This window comes from Megalops cyprinoides, chromosome 3, assembly GCF_013368585.1.
Source record: "Megalops cyprinoides isolate fMegCyp1 chromosome 3, fMegCyp1.pri, whole genome shotgun sequence".
NCBI classification, from domain to species: domain Eukaryota; kingdom Metazoa; phylum Chordata; class Actinopteri; order Elopiformes; family Megalopidae; genus Megalops; species Megalops cyprinoides.
Window position 1 is genome coordinate 8,795,226 of NC_050585.1, and position 21,556 is coordinate 8,816,781.

General features: G+C 50.9%; 1 protein-coding gene across 3 annotated transcripts in view; it reads left to right on the forward strand.

The window, feature by feature from the left end:
- LOC118775423 (kinase suppressor of Ras 1-like) overlaps positions 1-21,556 on the forward strand; it is a 40,589-nt gene that overhangs the window by 6,906 nt on the left and 12,127 nt on the right. For all 3 annotated transcript variants that reach the window (XM_036525332.1, XM_036525333.1, XM_036525335.1), the window contains exons 2-3: positions 11,406-11,546; positions 21,298-21,445. In XM_036525332.1, the coding sequence (XP_036381225.1) occupies positions 11,406-11,546; positions 21,298-21,445 (289 nt within the window). The remainder of the gene's footprint in view (positions 1-11,405; positions 11,547-21,297; positions 21,446-21,556) is intronic.

Genomic DNA, 21,556 nt, shown 5'->3' on the forward strand with positions numbered 1-21,556 from the left:
GAGCATGCTCGTGTGAGGCGGCCTCTGACCTGCGCCGTGTGCACATTTGTGTGTCTGTGTGCCGGTGCCGTTTGTTTCATGGGAGGTGGGGCAGGGGCTAACCTCGCACAACATAAGGACGGGGGATTATCAGGCAGCCCCCCCCCCCCCCCCCCCCGGTCAGCGTGCTCCACAGATAACAGGGGAGGGGTCAGCGAGCTATTGTTCTCAGCGGCGTTGCTAGCAGCTGCCCCCCACGAGCACGGCCACAAAGCCCCCACCCCCCAGCGCATGCAGTCGGCACCCTTGTTTAGCTACCCTGAGCTGCTTAGCATGCAGCCTCACGTCCATATGTTAGTGTTTAGGCCTGTTACAAGGCCTGTCTGCCCTGATCTGGGCCCTGGGGTTCTGTGCACTCGGGGACAGCTGCAGGAGTCCCCTCCCACGCCCCCTCCCGTTCGCCAGATGCACTCAGTCTTATGGACCCCAGGACGAGAGCGGTGGGGATTACGGTAACGCTGTAGGCCGATGATGCAAAAATAAACGGAGGCCTGCATGCCTCTTTCAGCCCCATATTTAACCTGCCAGGTGCAGGCAGACTCGTCCCTGGCTGGTGAGTGATATCACCACAAGGTGTCCTACTTACAGGCTGTCTCCCTCTGTTTGCTGAGCGTCCCTGTTTCTTGGTATTTACACTATCCTCTTTGACTCTGAAGGAGAGGTGTGGGACAGGGAAGGGAGAGAAGGAGGGTGGATCTGATGTGTTCAGGCTCGAACACGTCAGATAAAGCCAGTTTCAAACCTTTAAAAGCGAGTCTTCGAGTCTGTCTCCTCGTGGCGTGAATTGCACTTAACCGGGTTAAATTTCGGTGATGAGCTAGGCAGCAGAAACTGAAGGCGAGGCTTTTGAACATCACCTCTGCAACAAGATCTCGCTTTGTTGTGTTTTAGCATGTTTCCTGTGACCAGTAATGTTTGAGGTAAGATGTGACATTAAAGGTTTTGAAACTGTACTTTATATTTTTGGTTTTCCAGTCTCCCATGTATAAGAATCTATGCGGGGAGAGTGTACATATCAGACAACATTATGCATTTCTTTAACTTGACTGATTAGCGAGTAGAGTGAGTGCTTGCTGTGTATTTACAAGCACAGCAAAACTTGTTTGCTGATGTACTGCAGGAAAATGGACTGTCTGCATACTGTATTTCAGGATCCTTAGCGTTGTACAGATGGATATTTGTTGTGCGGTATCGGGTTGAGGGGAATGTCTGATCGGCCCTCTGCAGGCTAGGCTAAGGAGATGCGTGTGGCCCAAAGGCGACAGCAGCAGCAGCAGACACCCTGGGTGAGGCTGTGCAGCTCTGAGGGGATTGGAGCTAAGCGCATTACACCAGAGGCAACAATTGCAATTGCCAAGACATGCTAATCAGCAGAGGCAGTGTATTTCAGCAGGGCTGCTCCAATTGTATTATCCCTGCTTGAATTAAGAAAGTGACCCGCCCCCCCCTCCCCCCCCCCCCCCCCGGACTCGAACCACACAAAAATATTAACACACTTCCTGTGTGTTGCGTGTGGGGAGTGAAATGCGTGTTTATTGGAGGCATTATTGCTGAAGTTAAATCGCACGCACTCGGGCGAGAATATGCAGAAGTGAGGAAGGAAGCGGACGCAATCTATTTCGGCGTCGCAGCTATTGGCTCCCGGAGTATGCTCCCTGTCGACATCTTGCAGGTCCCTGCGACCGGCGGGTCGTGTCACGCCACTAACCGTGGCCGGGGCCGTCTCCGCGGCCGTGCTGCGGTCACGTCTTCCTGTGTCTGCAGCTGAGCGGGTGTAATCCTCGGCCGCCCCTCCCCCCCCCTGCCTCAGACAGTGTTGTTGCCTCTGCTGTTGATCTGCCAGCGAATGGCTTGGCACTTCTTGTGGCAGGCCCTCTTGGTAGGAGGTATACAGCAGGGGGGGCGAGGTGAAGTGCAACGCAGTCCCCCCCACCCCCCCATGTGACTGTTTCCCCCCTGGCTCTGAGGTCTGCTGCCAGCGTGCTTGCCTACCAGTATCAGCTTCGCCAAGGGCTTCAAACCTCTGTCCGATGTGATGCTGTAGCACATTAGCATGCTAATGCTAAAACACTTATTTTTGGGAGGTTAAGGGAAATCCCTTTAATTTTCAGTTGTCACTGCATTGTTAGTGGTATCCCAGAAGTAAGGCCCTGTCCACAGACCGGCATAAATGCCTCTCAGCCCTCTGTGGTGAGAAAGCCGTCCCTGCAGTGCTGAACCCAAAGAGTTCTGGGTAAAGCAGCTGCTCATGAATATTCAGTAGCTGCGTGCCTGTCACTTACACTGTTCTGATTCTAATGACTATCGATATCATTATGTTATTGTCATAACCGCCAATCATCCTGAATTAAAATGCGTTCCAGGAATGCCTGCTCATGTATATTCAGAGGTACAGTGACAGACAGTGGTTTCCGGTGGAACTCTTTAGAAGGGACTGGAAGGAACAGCCATGTGGGAGAGCTAGAACCTGTCTAGGAATTGTCCAAGGGGGGCTCCACTGAGCCCACTGAGTTTCTGTATATTTCCATTTTATTAGTTAGTGCACGCGCAGCCAAATTGATAATGAATATACTCGAGGTCTGCGTACATGAAAATACAGCTAGTGAACTACTAATGTCAGTGAATACAGTGTAAATTCACGATTATTTGCAAAAAAAGTCAGATTTGGGTGTGTTTGACCTTTGACCCCTTGAAAATGACTTTAAAATTCCATATCCAAAGTGTTGCTCACTCTATCCCTGTTTGTCACCCTATGACTGTTTGAGTTAGCGTGAATAACATCTATTAACAGGCAATAAATTTAAATTTTTTATGAAGGGTTTTTTTTTTTTTTTTTTTTAAAAAAACCTTTGGCTGGTCTACTGCTAGCTGTAGACCATGAATCCTCTCTGTCTTCCCCATAAACAGTCCGCTGTGTGCTGTGGGCTTTTGACTAGAAGCTGCTACCGCTCTCCTTTGCATGTGCATTAACCAGGTGATGCAGGTTAGCAGACACCACTAGATTGTGTTTGTTTTTGTTAATACGCTTAGTTATTACACAGGAAGTGGGCCAGTCGTATCTTTGATCTTTTTAAAACGCATGCTATGGTGTGAAGTTGCTTGTTTTGCTCCTATTTTAGCTGAACCTGTATTCGCTTTGCTTTCTTTTTGGTATGCTGTGGCAATGTGTGTGCAGGGATGGACGTGGCACTCCCGGCACATATCAGTTTGAGCCATTCCGTGTTTTACAAGGAGACAACAGGAACAGGCAGACTTTGCCCAGTGCCCTGACCTGCTTCTGATAAAAACCTGGAGTGGCTCAAACTGCTTGGCATTGGGAGTGCTCTTTTAATCCCTGGTGCACATCATGTGCCTGCATCACAGCTTCGAAATAAGGCTATCTGGTGTGTCTGCTGGGGCTGTCCTCTATGCAAAAGGCTTTTTTTCCAGCACACCCCCTTCCTTTTTGTTGATATATGAAATGTGATACGGGGATGGCGGTAGCCTTCCAGGTCCTTCCAGGCTGCGGACAGGGCTTGAGGGTGCGGGTGTCTTTGCCCCCAGTGTGCGTGTGTCTCCGCTGCAACACTAAGCCTGCTGTTGTTTACCCCCCCCCCCCCCCCCCTCCAGCTCTCTGCTCAGCTGCTGGCACAACCAGTGCAGCAGCACCACAGCAGCCCCCCACTTCTCGGCCCAAAGCTGGCCGGCCACCAAAATAAATGGAGAGAGAGAGAGGGAGAGAGAGACAGAGAGAGGAAAGGAGGGGGGGAGCGGTGGAAGAGCACGAAAACAGGATGTCGTAACTCTGGTTTCCTTGGAGTCGTGAGAGAGGGAGAGCAGCAGTGGCAGCAGGAGCAGCGGCGGTGGCGGTGGCGGTGGCGCGTCGGGGTGAGAGAGCTGGCTGCCGCTCTGCGACGGAACCCGACGCCGGGCACTTCCGCCACCTCGCCTCATGGGTGCTTCAGACAGGCAGGCCCCTCGCGTGCGCTAAGTTTCGCTTTAGATGAGAGCAGTCGGAGTAAAGGTCAGCAACAGCCAAGCTGTAGGGGCTTTTTTCATCATTGCACTAAATGGTGGGGAGTTCTGACCACCTGAGCGCACCCTGTGGTGGTAAACTACGTTTGATTATACTTGTGTGGCATGTCTAGATCTCAGAACACTTTACACAGAGAGGTAGCAGCTCACCTCAGCCACCACTGACATGTAGCTACAAGGCCCCAGCTTTGGAGTGTGGCCAGCACAGGGATTACCAATGCCTAGCCGTTGTTATGAGTGCCGTGGGATTTTAAATGACCACAGGGAGTCGCTTTGATATCTCAGCTGAAATGGTTGCCGTCTCTGGAGCGAATTCTCCCTTGGGTTTTGATAAAATTGTCCTGTGCTACATGGAACTTCTCTAACCTTCAACAGAGAGGGGGGTCTTCAAAGAAATCTTACTGTGCCTGTTTTCTTGTATCTGATAACAGATCACTAGCATTCTGTTTATAGTCTTTTTAAAGGACTTGCTAACCTTTTGCCTCACAAAAGGGAAACAAAACCGCCCATTTTAGGGAAAAAACCAAACAAGCTGTCAGGATTAAATGGAAAAACACTCGTGTCAACAGACTTGATTTGCCTCATCTTCATAAATGGCATGTAATGTAGCCTGACTCTGGAGTTGTTTGTACTTGTTAAGTGTTGAAATGCACTGCGGAGCAGAGGCGCGCTGGTCTCCTCCTTTTGCTCGGAGGGGAACTTTCCGAGTGCTGAACAGTCTGATACATCCACACACAAGCAGGTAGTCGTGATGGACCGGTGTGCAGTCTGAGGCGATGGCCTACTTGAGCTGGAAACCTGCTTGTGGCTGCAGGGTTAGGGTACGGGACTCTGCCTTTCCGATCACAGAAAGCCTCCTCATGCTCGAGTTGGTGGGTGTGCTGAAAAGCTCCTATTAAAGAACCATTGAATCCTTTGTTCCCCCTCAGGTTTGATTTGTAAGCTTGGCCTGGTGGGTTGGATCTTGTGTCAAGGAGTCCCTCGATCCTCTTAGGCTAGACAACTCTCTGCTTCAGCTCGCTCACAGTCGTGCTCCACCCCCCTGCTCCCATCCTATGTCCCTGTCGTGAGGCATGGCTAGCGAGGAGATGGAGAGCAGGTAAAAGATGCTGATGCCAAAGAAAGGAGTGAGTAACTGCTCCCGGTGGGTTTGTGTTTCTGTCAGCCATTTCAGGATCCCCCCCCCCGCAGTGTGCTGACACCGTGATTGGAGAGCGGTGCGGTGCAGATTGGGCGGAATGCGGCGCACAGCGGTGGGGCCAGGCTCGGCGCCTGGCACCAGGCCTCACAGCCCAGAGCCCGGAGTCCAGAGTACGGCGCCAGGGGCTCTTATCTCTCGAACTACCTATTCATTTGCGCTTGGCTCAGGCTCACGTTATCTTTCGCCTGGGTCCTCATGCAGGCCTGTGGAGTCGGACACACAGGGCGGAGATGTGTCTCAGAGATGGACCCTGGCATATGTCACTGCAACTCTGTGGGATCAGAAGCACCAGCTTCAGCCCACGCCATCAGCTTCAGAACATCTGCAGACTGAAGTCTGGCCCTCAGTACAGAAAAAGGGGGTCTTACTTTGAATCAGTACCAGGACCCTTCTGGTATTTTTTGCTTGGAGACACAGTCTCTCCATTGCGCTCGAATAAAAAGGGGCCCACAGAATGATGCCTCGTGTCAGGAAATCCCCGTGTGGTTTAGCAGTGGCTGTGAAAAGTATTTTTCTTTTTTTTCTTCCTCCCATCTCTCTGTCTCTCCTGCGCACTGACCTTTTTGGGTATTTTCCTCTTTGCCTCTGTCACCGATTCCTATAGTTGCTGGATTCACAGCGGTTAGAAGAGATAGACTCGTCCTCAGTTCAGAAGAATATTTTCCGCTTTTATGATGAAGCTGAGGGCTGGCCTAAGCGTTATTGATGGTGACAGGGGCTGAGTGTTTGTTCCAGAGGGCCGCAGATCCCGTCCAATTGGAACAGGCCAGGTTTTGTTACATTTTTGCGAGCTCTGCAGCTCGAGGCCAGAGTGGCTTCGGAGCATGATGCACGAAACATGGTTTCTGTGGTGGCTGTGACTATAATTGTCACTTTTTGTTGAAGATGGTTTACAGCACTCATTTTTTTCAGCATGTTTGCCCACATGAAACTCCCTGTTGCAGATGAGTGTTGCAGATTCAGACATTTTTCCATGCCGTGTCGTCAGCTAGAGCTGTGACCACAGTCTGTGGTGCAGAAAAGTTTAGTGGTGTGCATTCCTGAAGATGCTTTCCATGCAGATAGAATTTGTCTGTCAAAATCTTAAGATGCATTTCATCATTTTAAAGACAGTATTATTAATATATTATGTATCATCATTAATTTAAGTATACAATAATAATTTGATGTCAGTAAAAAAAAAATCTATAATTATAAGAAAAAAAACATACACATATATACATGCGCAGAATTATCACACACGATCACAAACACACCAAAGCATGTGGGGAACAGTCTAGATAATTTCAGAAACTACGTGCAGTAAATTCCTGTGTTAGATAAAACTAGTTAATATTACAGCCCCCTTAATATCCGCCATCTTCGTAACAGTGGGGATATTGACAGGGTTCCTCAGTGTAGCGCATGGCTGAGTGTCTGTGAGGTTTCTTGCAGAAGAGCTGGAGAAGCGCTTCTTTCTGGGGGTTTGGGCGGTGTGAAAAGTGTGGACAGATTGGCTTTACCCACACCAGCGCTCTCTGGGCAAAGTCTGTACTAGTTATTCTGAAGCAAGACAAATCATCAAGCGCTAACACAGAAAGCAACACTCCAGTATCATTACAGCATCTCAGTATGTGTAAATTCATTCATCACAAGTGTCCTCCTTTTGGAGTGTGCTTTGGTATGCTGGATGGTTTTCAATGAGACAACTGAAAGGAGAATTTAATGTCAGGGAGCACGTTTACAAAGTTTGAGACGTAACGGGGGAATGTGTTTGTAATGTTCTATGAATGAGGCATTGTTATCTGTGGGGAAGCCTTGCTTTTTTTCTGTGCTACTCATTTGAATAAGTAAACGTCTGTAGTCTGTGTCTGCTCTCAGGATAATTATAAGATTCATGTTAGATTTTGCTGTTTGAGCAGAAAATCTTAAGTGTCCTGTATGAAGATGAGCTTCTGGGTTGTTAGGCTTTAAATGTGTGGCTGAGGACTCATGCATTATCCAGGGTCTTTTCTTAGGACTTGGGCCTTCCTAGGGCTTGAGTTTTTACTCTCAGTCCCTCTTCCTGCTTTTCTCTGGCTCTCTCCCTGAATTTACTCTGTACGTCCAATCGGGCTGTGGCATAAAGAGTCGCGTCTCGTTAAACAGGTTGACACATCTCTCTTCCCCAGATGAATCCATCCACAGCACATCCCACCTCCCAAAGTGTCCACATTCATCACTTAGCTGTCATTTAAATATGAAAATAGATCACATTTGTCTTTCACTCAGTTCTATTGTGTTTCACTCTCTGCTTTTTTCTTCTCGATGAAATGGAAATTGTGCTTATTGACAGGAGTGGCCGCCATCTTCAAAGCAATTAGCGATTGGCCGGAGGCGGGGAGGCCGCGGAAGGCCCGAGAGAGCGGCGCATTCCACCACAAGGTGTTTCCCGCACCCCCCTGTCCTCCCCCGCACGCGACCTCCGTCCGCAGTTCCTCTTCGACTGCTCTTATTGCCGGCGGAGAGGGCTTTTGTGCGCCTCCGCGCTCGTCTCTTCATGCTCAAGGCCGCCGTCCTTCACCTTCAGAATGAGGCTCGCGCGCCTGAGTGAGTGTGTGTGTGAGTGAGCTGAGAACATCTAGCAGGACTCATTGTTGCCGGGGTGCTTCAGCCGGTGCTGGTGAGGACGGTGATACCTGGCGGAGTGGGGGACGCCGCGCCCGCGGCGGCGCGCTGTAATGGAGACCGCAGATAGCAAAGAGAGATAGAGAGACACAAAACACCGTCACGTTTCAGGAGACGAGGACCTGCCGCAAACCGACACCGCGCCGGCCCCAGGTTTATTCACAGCGCTCCCGCACACGATGTAAACCCGGGGCATGCTGGGAGAAAAGGGGGAGGAGCCGGGAGCATCCCCCGTGCCCCCCTCCCTTTTTTTTTTTTTTTTTTTTTTGAGGTGGCACGGTTTAAAGTTTAATGATTCTCTCCCGGTCCGTAACACCTTCCTGCAAAGTGTCGGCCCTCCGTCAGCACACACAGTCGGGGAGAAACAGCAGGCTCCTCGGTCTTGTCTTTTTAACCATCTTGCTGGCGTCCCCCCCCCCCCCTCCCCTCCCTCAACGCCCCCCCCTATCGATAATCTGCAGACAGAGAAACAAAGACAGCCACTGCCGTCGTGCTCCTTCCCCCGGTTTCTTCCTTCACGATTTCTGCCTCCTCTTGTTTACCGTTCGGGGCCTCGGGCTCGGCGGCCGCCTCTCCCCCTCTCGCAGCCACCCCCAGATAACGACCCTTTTGGGTGTGCTGGCCCTGACGCTCACGAGCGGGGGGGGGGGGTTTGGGGGGAGGGGGAGCGTTGCAGGGAGGCTGTGACAAGCAGCTGGAGTGTTGTCACTGCGGCCCCGTGTTATTCTGTGTGAGCCACGGCAGAGCTGATGGTGTTTGGTTTGGCATTGAAACAGTGCACAGCAGGTTGCAGTGCAGAGGTATTGACCTGTGTGGGAGACTACTGGGGGGGGGTGTGGGGGGGGTAGAAGCAGCAGAGCACAGCACAGGGGTGACACAAGCCTGCAGTCACAGGGAGGAGAGGGAGGGCGAGGACAAGGAGAAGGATGAGAAAGAGGGATCTACACTTGGCATCCCCGGCCTGGGCTGTCATTAAAGCCCCACTCAGACGGCGCGGGCGACGGGGGGGAGCCGCGAAAAGGGGGGCACCGGCCCCACCGGCCGCGGGGGCCCTCCGGCCTCCACACCGTCGTGCGTCAGCGAGCCGCTGCCCTGACAGTTTTTAAACGGCGCTCGTCACAGCGGGCGAGCCTCCCGGTGACAGGGTGCCCAGTTCCCTGCGTCATCGGCCTCCGTGCTGCAGAGGTGTCGGCACAGCCTGTCCTTGTAAAAAAAAAAAAACCTGCCAGCCAAAATCTGAAATGGTGGGGAGGGTGGGGGGGCTGCGTTCTTCACAGGCAGCATGTGTCAGCACAGGCTAAAGAGCGGGAGAAAAAAACTCCGCAACGCTGTTTGTTTGGGGTTTGTTAGTTTAGGGCCTAAACTCCTCTCCCCCCTTTGCTTATTGTGTTAAACGCGGGTGACGCATGGTCACGGGCCCCGCTGTCACGCAGTAACAGGGCCGGCGTCTCGGTGCCCGTTCTGCTGAGCGGTAGACCAGCGCGACAGCGGCGGTGGCGGCGGCTCGCGCTTTGAACCCAGGGTAGTGATGCGCGCGGTGGAAAAACAAACAAAACAGGCCGAGCTGCACCGGGGGCGTGGGACGGAGCCGGCGGGGCCAAGCGGCTGTCTGCTAGCCTCGCTGTGAACCGTGGGGCCCGTGATGTCACGGCGCCCTGCCGTCAGCGGCTGCAGCGCTCCGATGACACTTGGTTGCCATGCCAGCGGTACAGACGCCCCCATGAGAAGGCAAGCTCGCTGTTCTCTTCCATATAATAACAGCTATTTATATCTATTTGACGGCCCAGTTTGCTGGAGGGGAAAGCAGGAAAAGATGGCGAGGGAAGGGGGGGTGGAGGGGGGCGTGTGTGTGTGGGGAGTGCAGCCTGTTGTGTGACTGCCTGTTCAAGGACGTCGAAGAGGGAGAAAAAAATCCCACGTTACGGAAAGATTATTTTGGTGCTGCTTGAATTTTTCGTCTGTTGTTACCCCCTCCCTGAGTGCGATGTAGGGACCAGTTGTGGGGAGCATATTGAAGGTGTAGTTGTTGCAGCAGGAGCACTGAGAAGTCCCGCGAGGGGCTGTCCGTGCGTGCTGTGGTCGTTTTTGATAAACTGATTAGGGACTAGCCACTGAAGGGTTGCAGCCGCTGAGAGGAGGGCCGAGTGCATGCGTTGGTCAACAGAGCCGTCAGTCAGAGCTATTTTGGGGCGTTCAGGGTGTTATGTGTGCAGCCCTGTTCCACACTGGGCTGCGTGTCGGTGTCTGACTGTGACTCTGCCGCGTGCTACGCCGCGTTCACCAGCCGTCCGAGAATGTTTGCTTACACAAGATGCGCAAAAAGCGTGAAAAGTGCAGCTCGCAGGCGGCGCCTGCGGGCATTCTGAGATATCCCGGCATTAAGCGATAAGGATCGCCGGTCCTCAACCCAGCCATTGTTGGATCAAGGGAAAGTGAGAAAGTGATTCCAGGAATGATTACATCACAGGGAAAGACGGGCAGTGCAGGCTTTGCCGAGCAGAGCCGGGTCAGCCCTTCCTTTTGCATATTGCTCGAGTTGAGGCTTCAGTTCCAGAGACCTGCTGAGCTGAGCTCATTCAGCAATGAGGAAGCCGACCCCCGCTGCTGTAGCCAAGACAGTTTTGGACCTGATAACAGAACTGGTGTTAACAATACCTATCGCACTCACTTGGCGGAGAACCTGAACCAATTGCTAGGCGTGATACACATTTACACTCAAAGAGTGGCTGTTGCTTCATATTTTACCACATATTTTACCATTCTTTGGTGCCTACTTGGGTTGAGATGAACCTCAGTCTGTTTCCCTGTGTGGTGACCGGGTCTTTCTCACTCTGGAGGGATGACACACAGCCTACCCACAGTGCACCTCAGTCACACAAGGGGTTTCCTCCTCTGTCACTTGTTAGCGGTTTGCATTCATCAGGGGGCGCTCACTGCCATCTAATTCACCTTCTTTTTCATCAACAAGGGCCTGGCTGCCTTTCCAAACGTCATGTTCACTCCCTCTCAAGTCCGGCCCACTCCGGTTTCTAGGTTTACGTAAGAGGACAAACGGTTTTCTTTCAGGCCTCTGCAACATGCGTGACACCCCGGTCGCCTGGCCTAGCCGGTCGTGCTGCGGTCGTGCCCCTGCGGGCTGCACGGAGCCTGTAACAGGTGTGTTGCACAAAGAACGAGAACCAACCGCTCCTGACCGCTGACGGCATTTCCCTGAAATTGCAGGCCAGTCAGGGCTTGTGCAAGCGCTGGAGGTTTAGCTTTGCAGCGGCGGAGACCCTCCTGCTCATACCGCTCTGTGGCGGCTCACTTTCAGCGCAGCTCTCGGCACGAACCGCTGGTGTCAACATTGCTGCTCTTTTTTTCCCCAGTAAGCCCCGGGTTTCACACGCAATGAGAGAGCTCACGACGACCGAAACCTTGCCACCTCCTCTGCTTAAACTCGCTAGCTTCTTACCCCCTAACGCACCCCTCCTGCCTTTGTTGTGTGTTCTGTCGCCACCTGCAGGTGAAGCTGGTGAAGTACATCTGTAAGCAGCTGCACTGCAAGCAGAAGGTGCCGGAGAGCGAGAGGCCCCCGGCGCTGGAGAGCTACCCGCGGCTCAAGGACTGGCTGCGGACCATCAACCTGCGGCCGGAGCTCATCGAGGTAACCCGCCTGTCTGTGAGCGCTGCTGCTCGTGATTCTCCATGTACTGTACACGGAGAATGACAGTGTGTGTGACTGTGTGTGTGTGTGTGTGAAACCATTTATTGAGAGGCAGAGAGGATCTCTTGTAGTGTCTGCTGTGTCCTTTAACTGAGCCAACAACATGAAATGCTTCTTCACTTTGTGAAGTGTTGTTTTGTAAGTGTGAATCAAATGGCTGTGTGTGTGTGTCTAAGCGGTCCCAGTTTTTATGAGACAATCACAAGGAATTGAATCCTCCTTTTGTGCAGATGCAACGTTGTAAACAGGGGATATGAGCATGGTCTGGAAATGAGAATGTCCTCAAATTTTGACAAATATGGGGTTAGACAAACACAAGATCGGGAGAGGTATTCATAAGATTTTCATATGTATATTAGTGTTAATGTAGATGTAAGTGTATGTAGCTTGGAGTTCGGAAGACATGTCCATTTCAGATGCTGCTTTGAGAGAATTTGTGATGTATACTTTTTTGTGATGTGATTTCGAAAGTGTATGTTTATATATATATATATATATATATATATATATATATATATATATATATATATATATATATAAAATGTATATGTGTGTATGTATGCGTACATATAGCATACATTTAATTGAAGTGTGTTTCTAAATGAAATTGGCTAGTATCCCACGGTCTTTGTTATTGTGCTCATCCTCATGAGGAGCCTTGATGGGGGGTCCTCAGATGTTATCTGTGGTGCAGTTCATTAGGGGATTCCCTCTGGGGTGGGCGAGCTGGCAGGAGTCAGGCATCACAGGAATCCAAGGGATAATCAGGGAGGCGGGGCGTTTTCCTGCTGCAGGAAGCGACCCTCAGCAAAGGTGAGCATTTGTCTTGGGTTTGAAGAACAAAGGCGACGCGAGTCACGGGAGGTATTTGAGACAGAGGCTGTTGACTCTGCGTACGCCTTGGCGGCCGTTAAACTTCTCCACTGGTATTCCGTTTCACACACATACAATTATACAATTAAGTGTTCTAGAAGATTACACTGCGGGCCAGCCCTCGGGTACATGACAGAACATTCAGAAAGAAGCAAGTGATGGTGTTTATGGGGTAGCATGTTTGAGGGCAATTAACTTTTTCTATCTTGGAACCGCCAGCCGAGCATGGGTTTGGCCCATGTGTGTTTATATTGAGAAAAGAAGAGGAAAAACACAGCACACAAGATCGAAAAACATCGCTTTCATAAAAATCTCTTCCCCGAGCTGAGGTCAGACAGCCCAGTTGTTTTGCCTGTTCTCTGCCAGAGTAACTGTGGCAAGCTGAGTCGCCAGCTCCTCTCTCCCTCTACCTCTGTTCCCCTCTTCCTACAGTCAGGAGAAGGGAGGCGGTGAAAGGGAGAGAATGCAGGGGAGGTGTGGAGTGTTAGGAGAGAGAGAAGCACAGAGAGGGAGAGAAAGAGAGAGAGGGGGGGAGATATTTGCTGAGTCAGCAGACATACAGCAGTCCTGCCTGTTCCAGTGTGTGTTAGTGGTGGGCATTTTGGGGGAGGGAGGTTTTCAGTCCTACTGCTGTCCACTGAGGGGTGGGGTTCCTGAACGCCCTAAGGTTCTGCCCTCATCCCTGAACCTGCCAGCGGCCCCCGGTCCACGTCTGTGCTCGTACGTCGCCTAGTCTTTAAATACCTGCAAACTTGTAAACGACGAGGGTGTATATGAGGTAAGGTCAGCCCTGCTGAGCCCTGCCCAGCGGAGTGTCTGTGTGTGTGTGTGTGTGTTACGGGGCAGGAGGGAGGGAGGGAGGGATTAGCGTGCTCTGCTGTTTTGGCGGAGAGGCCCGCGGCCGCATTCCTGGCGCTCTGGACGGACCCCAGATACGGCACCACTCGTAATCCGCAGAATGTGCCTCGTCAGCCGCTCTCCCTGTCCCCATCCTCGCGTCGCTCTATTTTTACACCCCGCCAAGTGGCCCGTCTGCCCGCCCTCGTGATCAGACCGCGGGCAGAGCCGGACGGAGAAGGACTGCCGCCGTTACCGCCCGCCTCACACCACCCTGCGACTGGGGGACTCGTGACAGACAGTAGGAGAGAGGGAATTAAAGAGGCTCTTCTGGACAGAGAGTTGGGGCCCTGTGAGGCCTGCTGGGATTGCCACTGTAAAGAGGTAGGCCATATTATCATTTGGGAGATCCTATCTTCTCCTTTGTCTGCCATGTTGGTCATGCTGGGGTTCAGCAGCTGGCCTGGCAGTGTGACATAGTGATCAGGGAGCTGAAGGGTGACGGGCTTGAACCCTGGGTGTGGCACAGCTGTTGCGCCCCCCAAGCAAGGTAGTGCTTTAGCAGATATCATGCTATGTATTTAAAAATGGAGTCTGCTGGGCAAATGTGTAATGGCATAGTGTGGAAAGCAGCTGCTCTGTAGTCTGCGGTGTGCGTCCAGTGCCTTTCCCTGATCTGTGTCATCGGTTTGTGAAGCCGTGCTGTTGGCAGTGTTGCCACTCACATGTGCCGAGGCTCTGTTGTGGATCTTGTGATTTGGGGTGAAGGGAGCGTGAGGGCAAGTCCCACACAGAGTGTAGCCGCGTGCAGCTAGCTGCTGCTTCAGAGGACCGCAAAGTGCGAGTCCAGGGGAAGATGTTTGGATTCAGAGAAGTTGACCATTAGAGGACCAAGACATTGGAAATCACTTTGTTTATGCTCCATCAACTTGATGTTGGCCTGCGGTGTTGCATTATAGCAATCAGGAATGCGGGCGGTTGTGGTCTAGAAGGGGATATATTTACAGGGACAGGAATATGCAAATAAACAGCTTAGCTGTACTTTGTTGTACTGAATCTTTACAGGTGTGGAGAAGTCAACATTTTGTTCACATGGGCCAATGGGACATGGAGTCCATTGTGTCATGACCGGCTTACTTGGCGCAGTGGAATCTGACTTTTTGTGTTTGTGAAGTTGCTGTGGGTTTATTTAACATTGCATAACCAGCCACCTATCTGCGGTTGCTAAATTGCGAAAGCCGTCCAGCTGATGCATCTTCTGGAATTAATTGCAGTGTTGTAGACACCTTGGAGATGACACAGATTTTTGGCCGGTTGCCAGTTCCATGGGCTGGCAGTCTGTATGTTCCCGTCTTCACTCACCTGATACAGTGTTCATAGTATGTACTCATGAACAGTCCATCAATGCAGGTTTCCACATTCCATATTCCATGTTGTGTCTGTGGAAATGGGTTGTTGTAATGTGGGAATAAGCAGCATTTTGAATGGTCACCTTTTTTGCACAGCGTGTCTGCTTAAGGTATTTTGCTTACAGTATACCTTAATTTCATTTTTATTGTAATATAATAAATAATACCTTGACTTATTCACCGCGTTCAAGTATCATATATTGTAATGTAATACATGATGTGATATGCATAAACCCTAGTGTGTTACCATTCTTGAAAATTGCAAGCAGTTTTGTGGGAGGGCTACTGTAGAATAGAGGGACTTGGGTCAGACAAACCACAGAAGGACTGATATGGAGATATTACACCTCAGGATTCAGCAGTGTCTTCAGAGCCACAATGTACCACCAGTGATCATTGATGCTGCCCTATAATATAATACAGTATAATATAATACAAAAGAACTTAACTATATATCATAGCTCCAAGGTATCCAGTCACTAGTTGTTTCCAGCAATCTCCATCCCACGCTTTGTTTTTGTAGTGGCAGTTATTTTAACACAGATGAAAAAATTCTCATGTTGTATAAATTTGTCATGTTTAGCTTTTGTCTATATTTTCTTCATGGTGCCTATGTCTGTACGTTAGATCTTTCCTGTTCCACAGCTCCATGGTTCTACAGGACGCAGTAACATCTTACAGAAAACATTTCCATTGACATGTTGTTATTGAATGGTTATTTTTTATTGGCTCTTGGCAGTCCCTCACTGTTTGCAAAGTCCCAGCACTCAACAGGAAAAAAAATTCAAGACATCATATAATAATGATGCTACTGCTTACTCGTATAGCACCTTTCACGCCGTATTCAGAAAGGCAGAGCAGGGTAAATGAAAAGCATTTGCTGCAAACTGAAATTAAATTAAATTAATGAATTCCAAATTAAGTAAAGATCTAAATTTACACAGGAGATGGATCACAAATTAGTATAGAAGAGTCAGATTAAAACATGAACAATGATTGCAAACTAATTTGAAAAAAAAAAAACAAAAAACAGAGGATAGCCTGGGCAGTAAGACCCATTAAAGGACAGATTACTTAGAAGCCGTGTGATAAAAATAAGTCTTAAGACCCGATTTAAAAGCCGGCAAAGTACGGATTTTACGCGAACAGGGAAGGGCGTTACAGAGACGCGGGCCGATGGAGGAAAACAGCTTGCTGTCTCCCGTCGCGCTGGTTCTGGTGCGTGGGGCGGCGAGTATGTCTGCATTTGTCGACTTTACAGGTATGTTGTATGAATGCGAGCCACCATGGAGAGAGGGGTCCTGTAGGCAAGTAGGGCCATGCTGATGTAAGGACTTGTGGACAAAGAGAAACATTTTAAACTCTGTTGTGTACTTCTGTAGACTCGGCTGCCAGTGGAAAGATGCAGGATTGTGTGTGAATAGCCTTGTGTGTGAATAGTAGCTCTGGGCAGTGTTGTTACAAGCGAACTGTAGCTGTTCCAAAGATTTTGCCTGCATACCTGTCAGAAGGGAATTAGAGTACTCCAATCTGGAGGAAACAAAGGCTTTGGGTGTCCACTTGTGGTTTTTGAGTTGCTTAAAAGAGAAATTATCTTTGTTTATAGTACAGTGCCGGATGCACCGTTACGGTCCAAGTGAGATGTGAAGTGTGAAGGCCCTGAAAGTCACCAAGTATTGTGTCAAACTCGTAGCAAATTCGCAAATACAATAAAATAGCAAAATGGAAGCTAAAATGGAAGCCAGTGTGCGTATTAGCTGTAAGCCTGTCTGGACCTGTCAAAGGAGAGACTGTGTATGTGTGTCTGGGGGAGGTGTATAGAGGTGCAGTCTAACTGAGACCTCAGGCTACGGTACTTTCATGAATCCTCCCCTTGCTTTGAGTGACAGTAAGCCTTCGCTTCATGGGGCCAGAAGAGATCCGCAGGGCTGCTTCCGTGCTGGCTGTGTGCAAACTCACACATCGCAGGATTAATGGCTTTTTGGTATCCGCCCAACCACGGCACATTGTCCGTTGTGGCTTGAAAGGGAAAAAACCCAGGGCCAGGTCACCTGCTCTGCGTTGCCACATCTCGGGCAGCCGAGCCAGATTACGCACCTGGAGAAGCAATCCGCCTCAGGCAAACATCAACAGCGCGAGGGCACGTGTTATCAGACCGCTTCTGCGGCACAGCGGGGCTCCTTTTCCCACTAAACAAAGGCCAATCCCAGCAGTGGACCGAGCCGTTAGTGAGTCACCAGCGTTGAGGTGAAGGGGGTTGATGTCACAGGTTTCGGGCTGGCAATCGCTCGTTAATAGAGTGTGTGTGTGTATGAGTGTGTGTGTGTGTGTGTGCGCGCGCATGGGGAGGGGGTCTGACGCCTTTTGCGGTGTGGGGTGGTGGGAAGTGACCACGGGGGGGTTGGGGGGTGGAGGGTGGTGATTCCCTTCTCCCTCTGCCCTTCAAGCTCTTTGGCAGGAAGAGGCCATTAGTGTGTGCCTGGACCTGCCATTCAGGGCTGTATCAGTGGGAGGGAGGGGGAAAGGGAGGGAGGAAGGTAACAGGGGGAGGGGGAGGGAGAGGAAGAGCGCTTTGGGAGAGAGCTCTGACAGTGTTACTTCGGCTGAGAAATATCAAGTATCAGCACCCTCTAGCTGGGATATGAAAGCGCGTGCTACTCTTCTCCTGAATCAACAATATCCTGATGGTATGTAAACAAAAATAAAACCATTCTTTTTCCACAGTATCATACCTGCTATTGGCTCGGCTTGTTTCCAGAGATTGTGGTCCGTGTTTTCTTGTTTCCTGTCAGAGTTATTACTTGAAGGCGTCTATTCTGCTTATTGCTTAAACAAAAAAAAATTGACCTCTTTGTTGGCTTAAGACGTTAGGCTATTTTTTATGCACCTCTCTGGGTTTTAAACATGAAGGGAGGAGACGTGAGAGAAAAACAGTTGTGGCAAAGTTTTCCCCTTTCCCTCTGGGGAGCACCAAGCCCATTCTGCAGTCCCGCTGGCACAGCTGTTTACAGTTAGCGCGTATCTGATACTGTCACCGCTGCGCGCTGACGTCTGCTCTGGGTCTGCCTGCAGTTGGCCCCCACCCACGCAGTGGACGAGAGATGTCTAATCCCACAATGCCGTGTGGCGACCTGCCGGGCCTCTGTTTGTTTGTTTACTCGAGGGGTTTTCCCGCTCGTCAGTGTTGGGAGTGGATGGGAATGAGGGCGCGCTGTGACCATCCAAGCTGTTTGTGTTCATTTGCTCTCTCTCTCTCTCTCTTTCTCTCTCTCTCTCCCTCCCTTCCTCCCTCTCTCATTGTAGTCATTTGCTCACCTCACCCTTCAGGCAGCATAACGTCAGCGCAAACTGCTGGTCAGGGCATGACTAGACGCTACCCCTGCGAGTATTGGTATGCGTTAGTCATTAACGCTGACAGTTCCGGGCTGACATGCTTCTGTCATCTCCCCTTTTGCAGTTACACACGCGCACACAGTAGTAGTAGTTTTTCACTCTAGCCTCTCTTCATGTACTTGATTTAACAGTCAGTCACGCTGTCCAATCGGCACCCAGAATCAGCCTGGAAAGAGCTCTGAAGGCTTGGAGACAGAGGGCGGAGATTTTGAGACTGCACCAAGGTTTAAAAGTGAGAGTCAGCATTCCCTCTCCCTGTCTGACACCTGTCTGGGCTTACTCACTCTGTGTTGCAAGCCTGTCTACACACACCGATAAAGTCCCTCCGTTTGAAGCAGAAACAGACGAGGCTTGATACAGCATGTGTCGTTGACACTTAGTACTCCTGCGATTTGCGTCCAGTTGAACTACAGAACAGTTATTAATACATGATTTGATTTGCTAAGCAGGCTTCGGGCGTTCAATATTACATTCACCGTGAGGCAGTCGGTGTACACGGAGCAGGGGTCTGGAGGTTTGGCGACACCAGTCCAGTTCGTTATCCGAAAGTGCTGTGGTGACCTCGGGTTTTTGCTCCACCCAGTCAGACAAACACTTAAGTACGTAATTGGATCAACTGTCATGCTCAATTGAGCTAAATGGTCACATGCCTAGGGTATTTGGAGCTTGATTTAGAGATGCAGAAATTTACCAGGATTGTCCTTCGACCATCCAAGAACAGGGCTCCCTACTCCCAGCTGTGGAAGACAGACTGCAGCGTTAAGCACTCTCTGCTCTCAGGGTATTGCTGTTGGTAGTGCACATCGTGTGTGCATGTGCTGTAGTGCGTGCGTGTGTACGCAGCCTTTGCTTACTGCACCACGTGACTTCTGACTATTTTAGCCTAGGCGGCCATCTGATCGCTCGCTTTGCATTAAATATAGCGCCCATACTCACGCTGCTCGCAGATAACTCCGTTGTGCTCGAGTCGCAGAAAGCAGATTTCACACATCTCACTGTCGTGTTTGTGATGTGGCACCAGGAGCGCAGTTAGTGCCTTCAGGTAGGAGCCATCATTACTGTTAATAACGTTTCACGTGAAAGCTGCTGCGACCGACTTCCTGATGGGAAAACTGAGCAGTGTATTCCAGGGTTGTTGTGCATTGTGGTCCAGGAAAGACTGTAGTTCTGCGAACTTCTGTGCCATGAAGAAGCTAGACGATGGGATTCAACTCTTTATGTTTGCATGGCTGTACCCCATACCTGTTTCCAATACAGTATGAGTGTTAGTCAGTTTGGATTGTCATGCTCCCATCAGATCGTATCGCCCTGCCTACAACCCCTATGCCTCCCCAAGCACACATGATGTCTCAACTGTTTTTGTTATGCTTTCTTTAAAGTGACCTAATGCAACACAAGATCAAACATCATAAAAGAGGAACATTATTGACAATATGTTGAAAAAATAAGTTTTTGATATTTCACCAGCCATCTTAACCCAGCTGAGAGTGTTGAGGCTGGCAGGAAATTTTTTTGTCTCTGGGTGGAAGTGATGCCACAGGATGAATTGGAAACCACGCCCCCTACCAGTAAGCCCATTGGTATGGCGTTGCGTATTTGACTTGGGATTCTATTTTTGGCAGACACAAAGAGAAGGAGGTCAAAGAGTACAAGGCCGCTTCCTTGAGCTGAGGGGAAGAAGGGTGGTGTTGGTGGAGGGGGTGGGGGGAGTTAATGAGATCAGTGGTACCACCCTAACTGCATGGTTTGGAGGCAGGCCACCAGAGCCACCCGGGGCCCCCCCAAACCTCAGTGCACCTGGATGAGGGAGTGGTTCTTTTCCCCATCGTCTTCAGTCTGTGGTCGCCTCTTTGGTCACACAGCTGTGCCGTTGTGTCACCCTTCCAGCCGTGCCTCCGGCGGCTGTGACCCGGCCTCCCCGCTGCTGCTCCCGGTTACTGACCCAGACATCCGAGCCTCCGGGTGACTGGCCAGGCTGAATACCCGGGCCGCGCGCCTTTGTTCGCTTGGGCCCGGCACATTCAGGGCAAAAACAATGCCGTGCCGAGACAGTGGCCTCAGCGCTGGGGGGGGCGCCGGGGAGATGAGAGGGCCTGGAATGCTTTCAGAGAGACGGGGGGGGTGGGGGGGGGGTGGAATGCCTGTTCACTCCCACCTCCCCCCCTCCCACTGCAGAATCTGCAGTCCCAATTCCAGGAAGCGTTACCCAGTGACACAGACACGGCAACACCTAACCTCCCCTTAATGATAAACTGAAGAAATCTATTTTCGGCCTGTCAGAGACGGCATTGTTTGAGAGCTGCTGTGTGTTCCTCCCCGCTCCGCTCAGCTGGGCAGGCCCCGGACGGGACGGGGGCCGGGGAGTGGGAGGGGCCGCTGGACTTTGTCACCTTGTTTTCTCATGGCTCTGCTGCTAAACGGTTGTAATTAGAGTGCGGCTGTATGGAGGATCCGGCGGACTAGCTTCTGCTTTTCCCAGCAGGGAGAGAGAAAGGGAGAGTGCGGTTCGGATTCCAAGGTTGGTGAATTTTGGCTTGTCTCTGCCGCGGATGTTCATTTTCTTGTCTCTTGTGAGATTTACCGCATTGGCATAACTGCATCGAGTATTCATTCCTGTGGCTCTTTAAGGGAACTTGTAGCATTCTGTTCACGAAGTCCCACCACAGTTCACCCCCTGTTTAGAGCCTATATGACACTAGAGAGGAGAGGGGTGCTGTTGATGATACTCGCTCTATGAAGCCCTTTTGAACCCTATGGAGGTGGTTCAAGAGGGTCGGATCAAGGCTGGAGCTGGAGCTTTCTTCCAACAGCACGCAGGGTTGAACTGCTGAACAGGGCAGGCTTACTGCCAGACAGCTGCAGAGGCAACACGCAGGGCTCTCCACTCAATGCCTGCAGGAAGGTCCCTGGTCTGAAAAATGTCATTGACCCATTTACAGCGTACTGGCTGATATGCCAAAAGCTGGGTCCTTTTACTGAGGACCCATTACAGGCTGCCATGCTGGGCATAGCGATGACTGTGGGTAGCGATGACTATTCTCTTGGCTGGGGGCGCGTCAGTGTTTCAGTATGTTTCAGTGTGCGTCTGTGCATGTCTGCGCTGTGCTTGTGTGTGTGTGTGTGTCTGCGGTGTTGCCTGCTTGTGTTCTTACCCTGAGGATCTCACCGTCTTTGTGCAGGCGGTGCCGGTGAAGCTGTCCCTGGACGCCCTGCTGCAGATGTCTGGCTCTCAGGTGCGGGAAACAATGAGAAGACTGGGTTCCAGCACAGAGGAGTGCTCCCGGCTCACCGCTGCCCTCTCCTGCCTGAAGAGCGCTACTGAATCAGGTGGGTCACAGCCCACACTGCCACCCCCTATTGGAAGGGTGGGGGAACGGGGTCTTCACGAGTGGCGGGTCGTAAATGTTGAAAATTCTGAAAGGTTTTTGTGTTCAATGT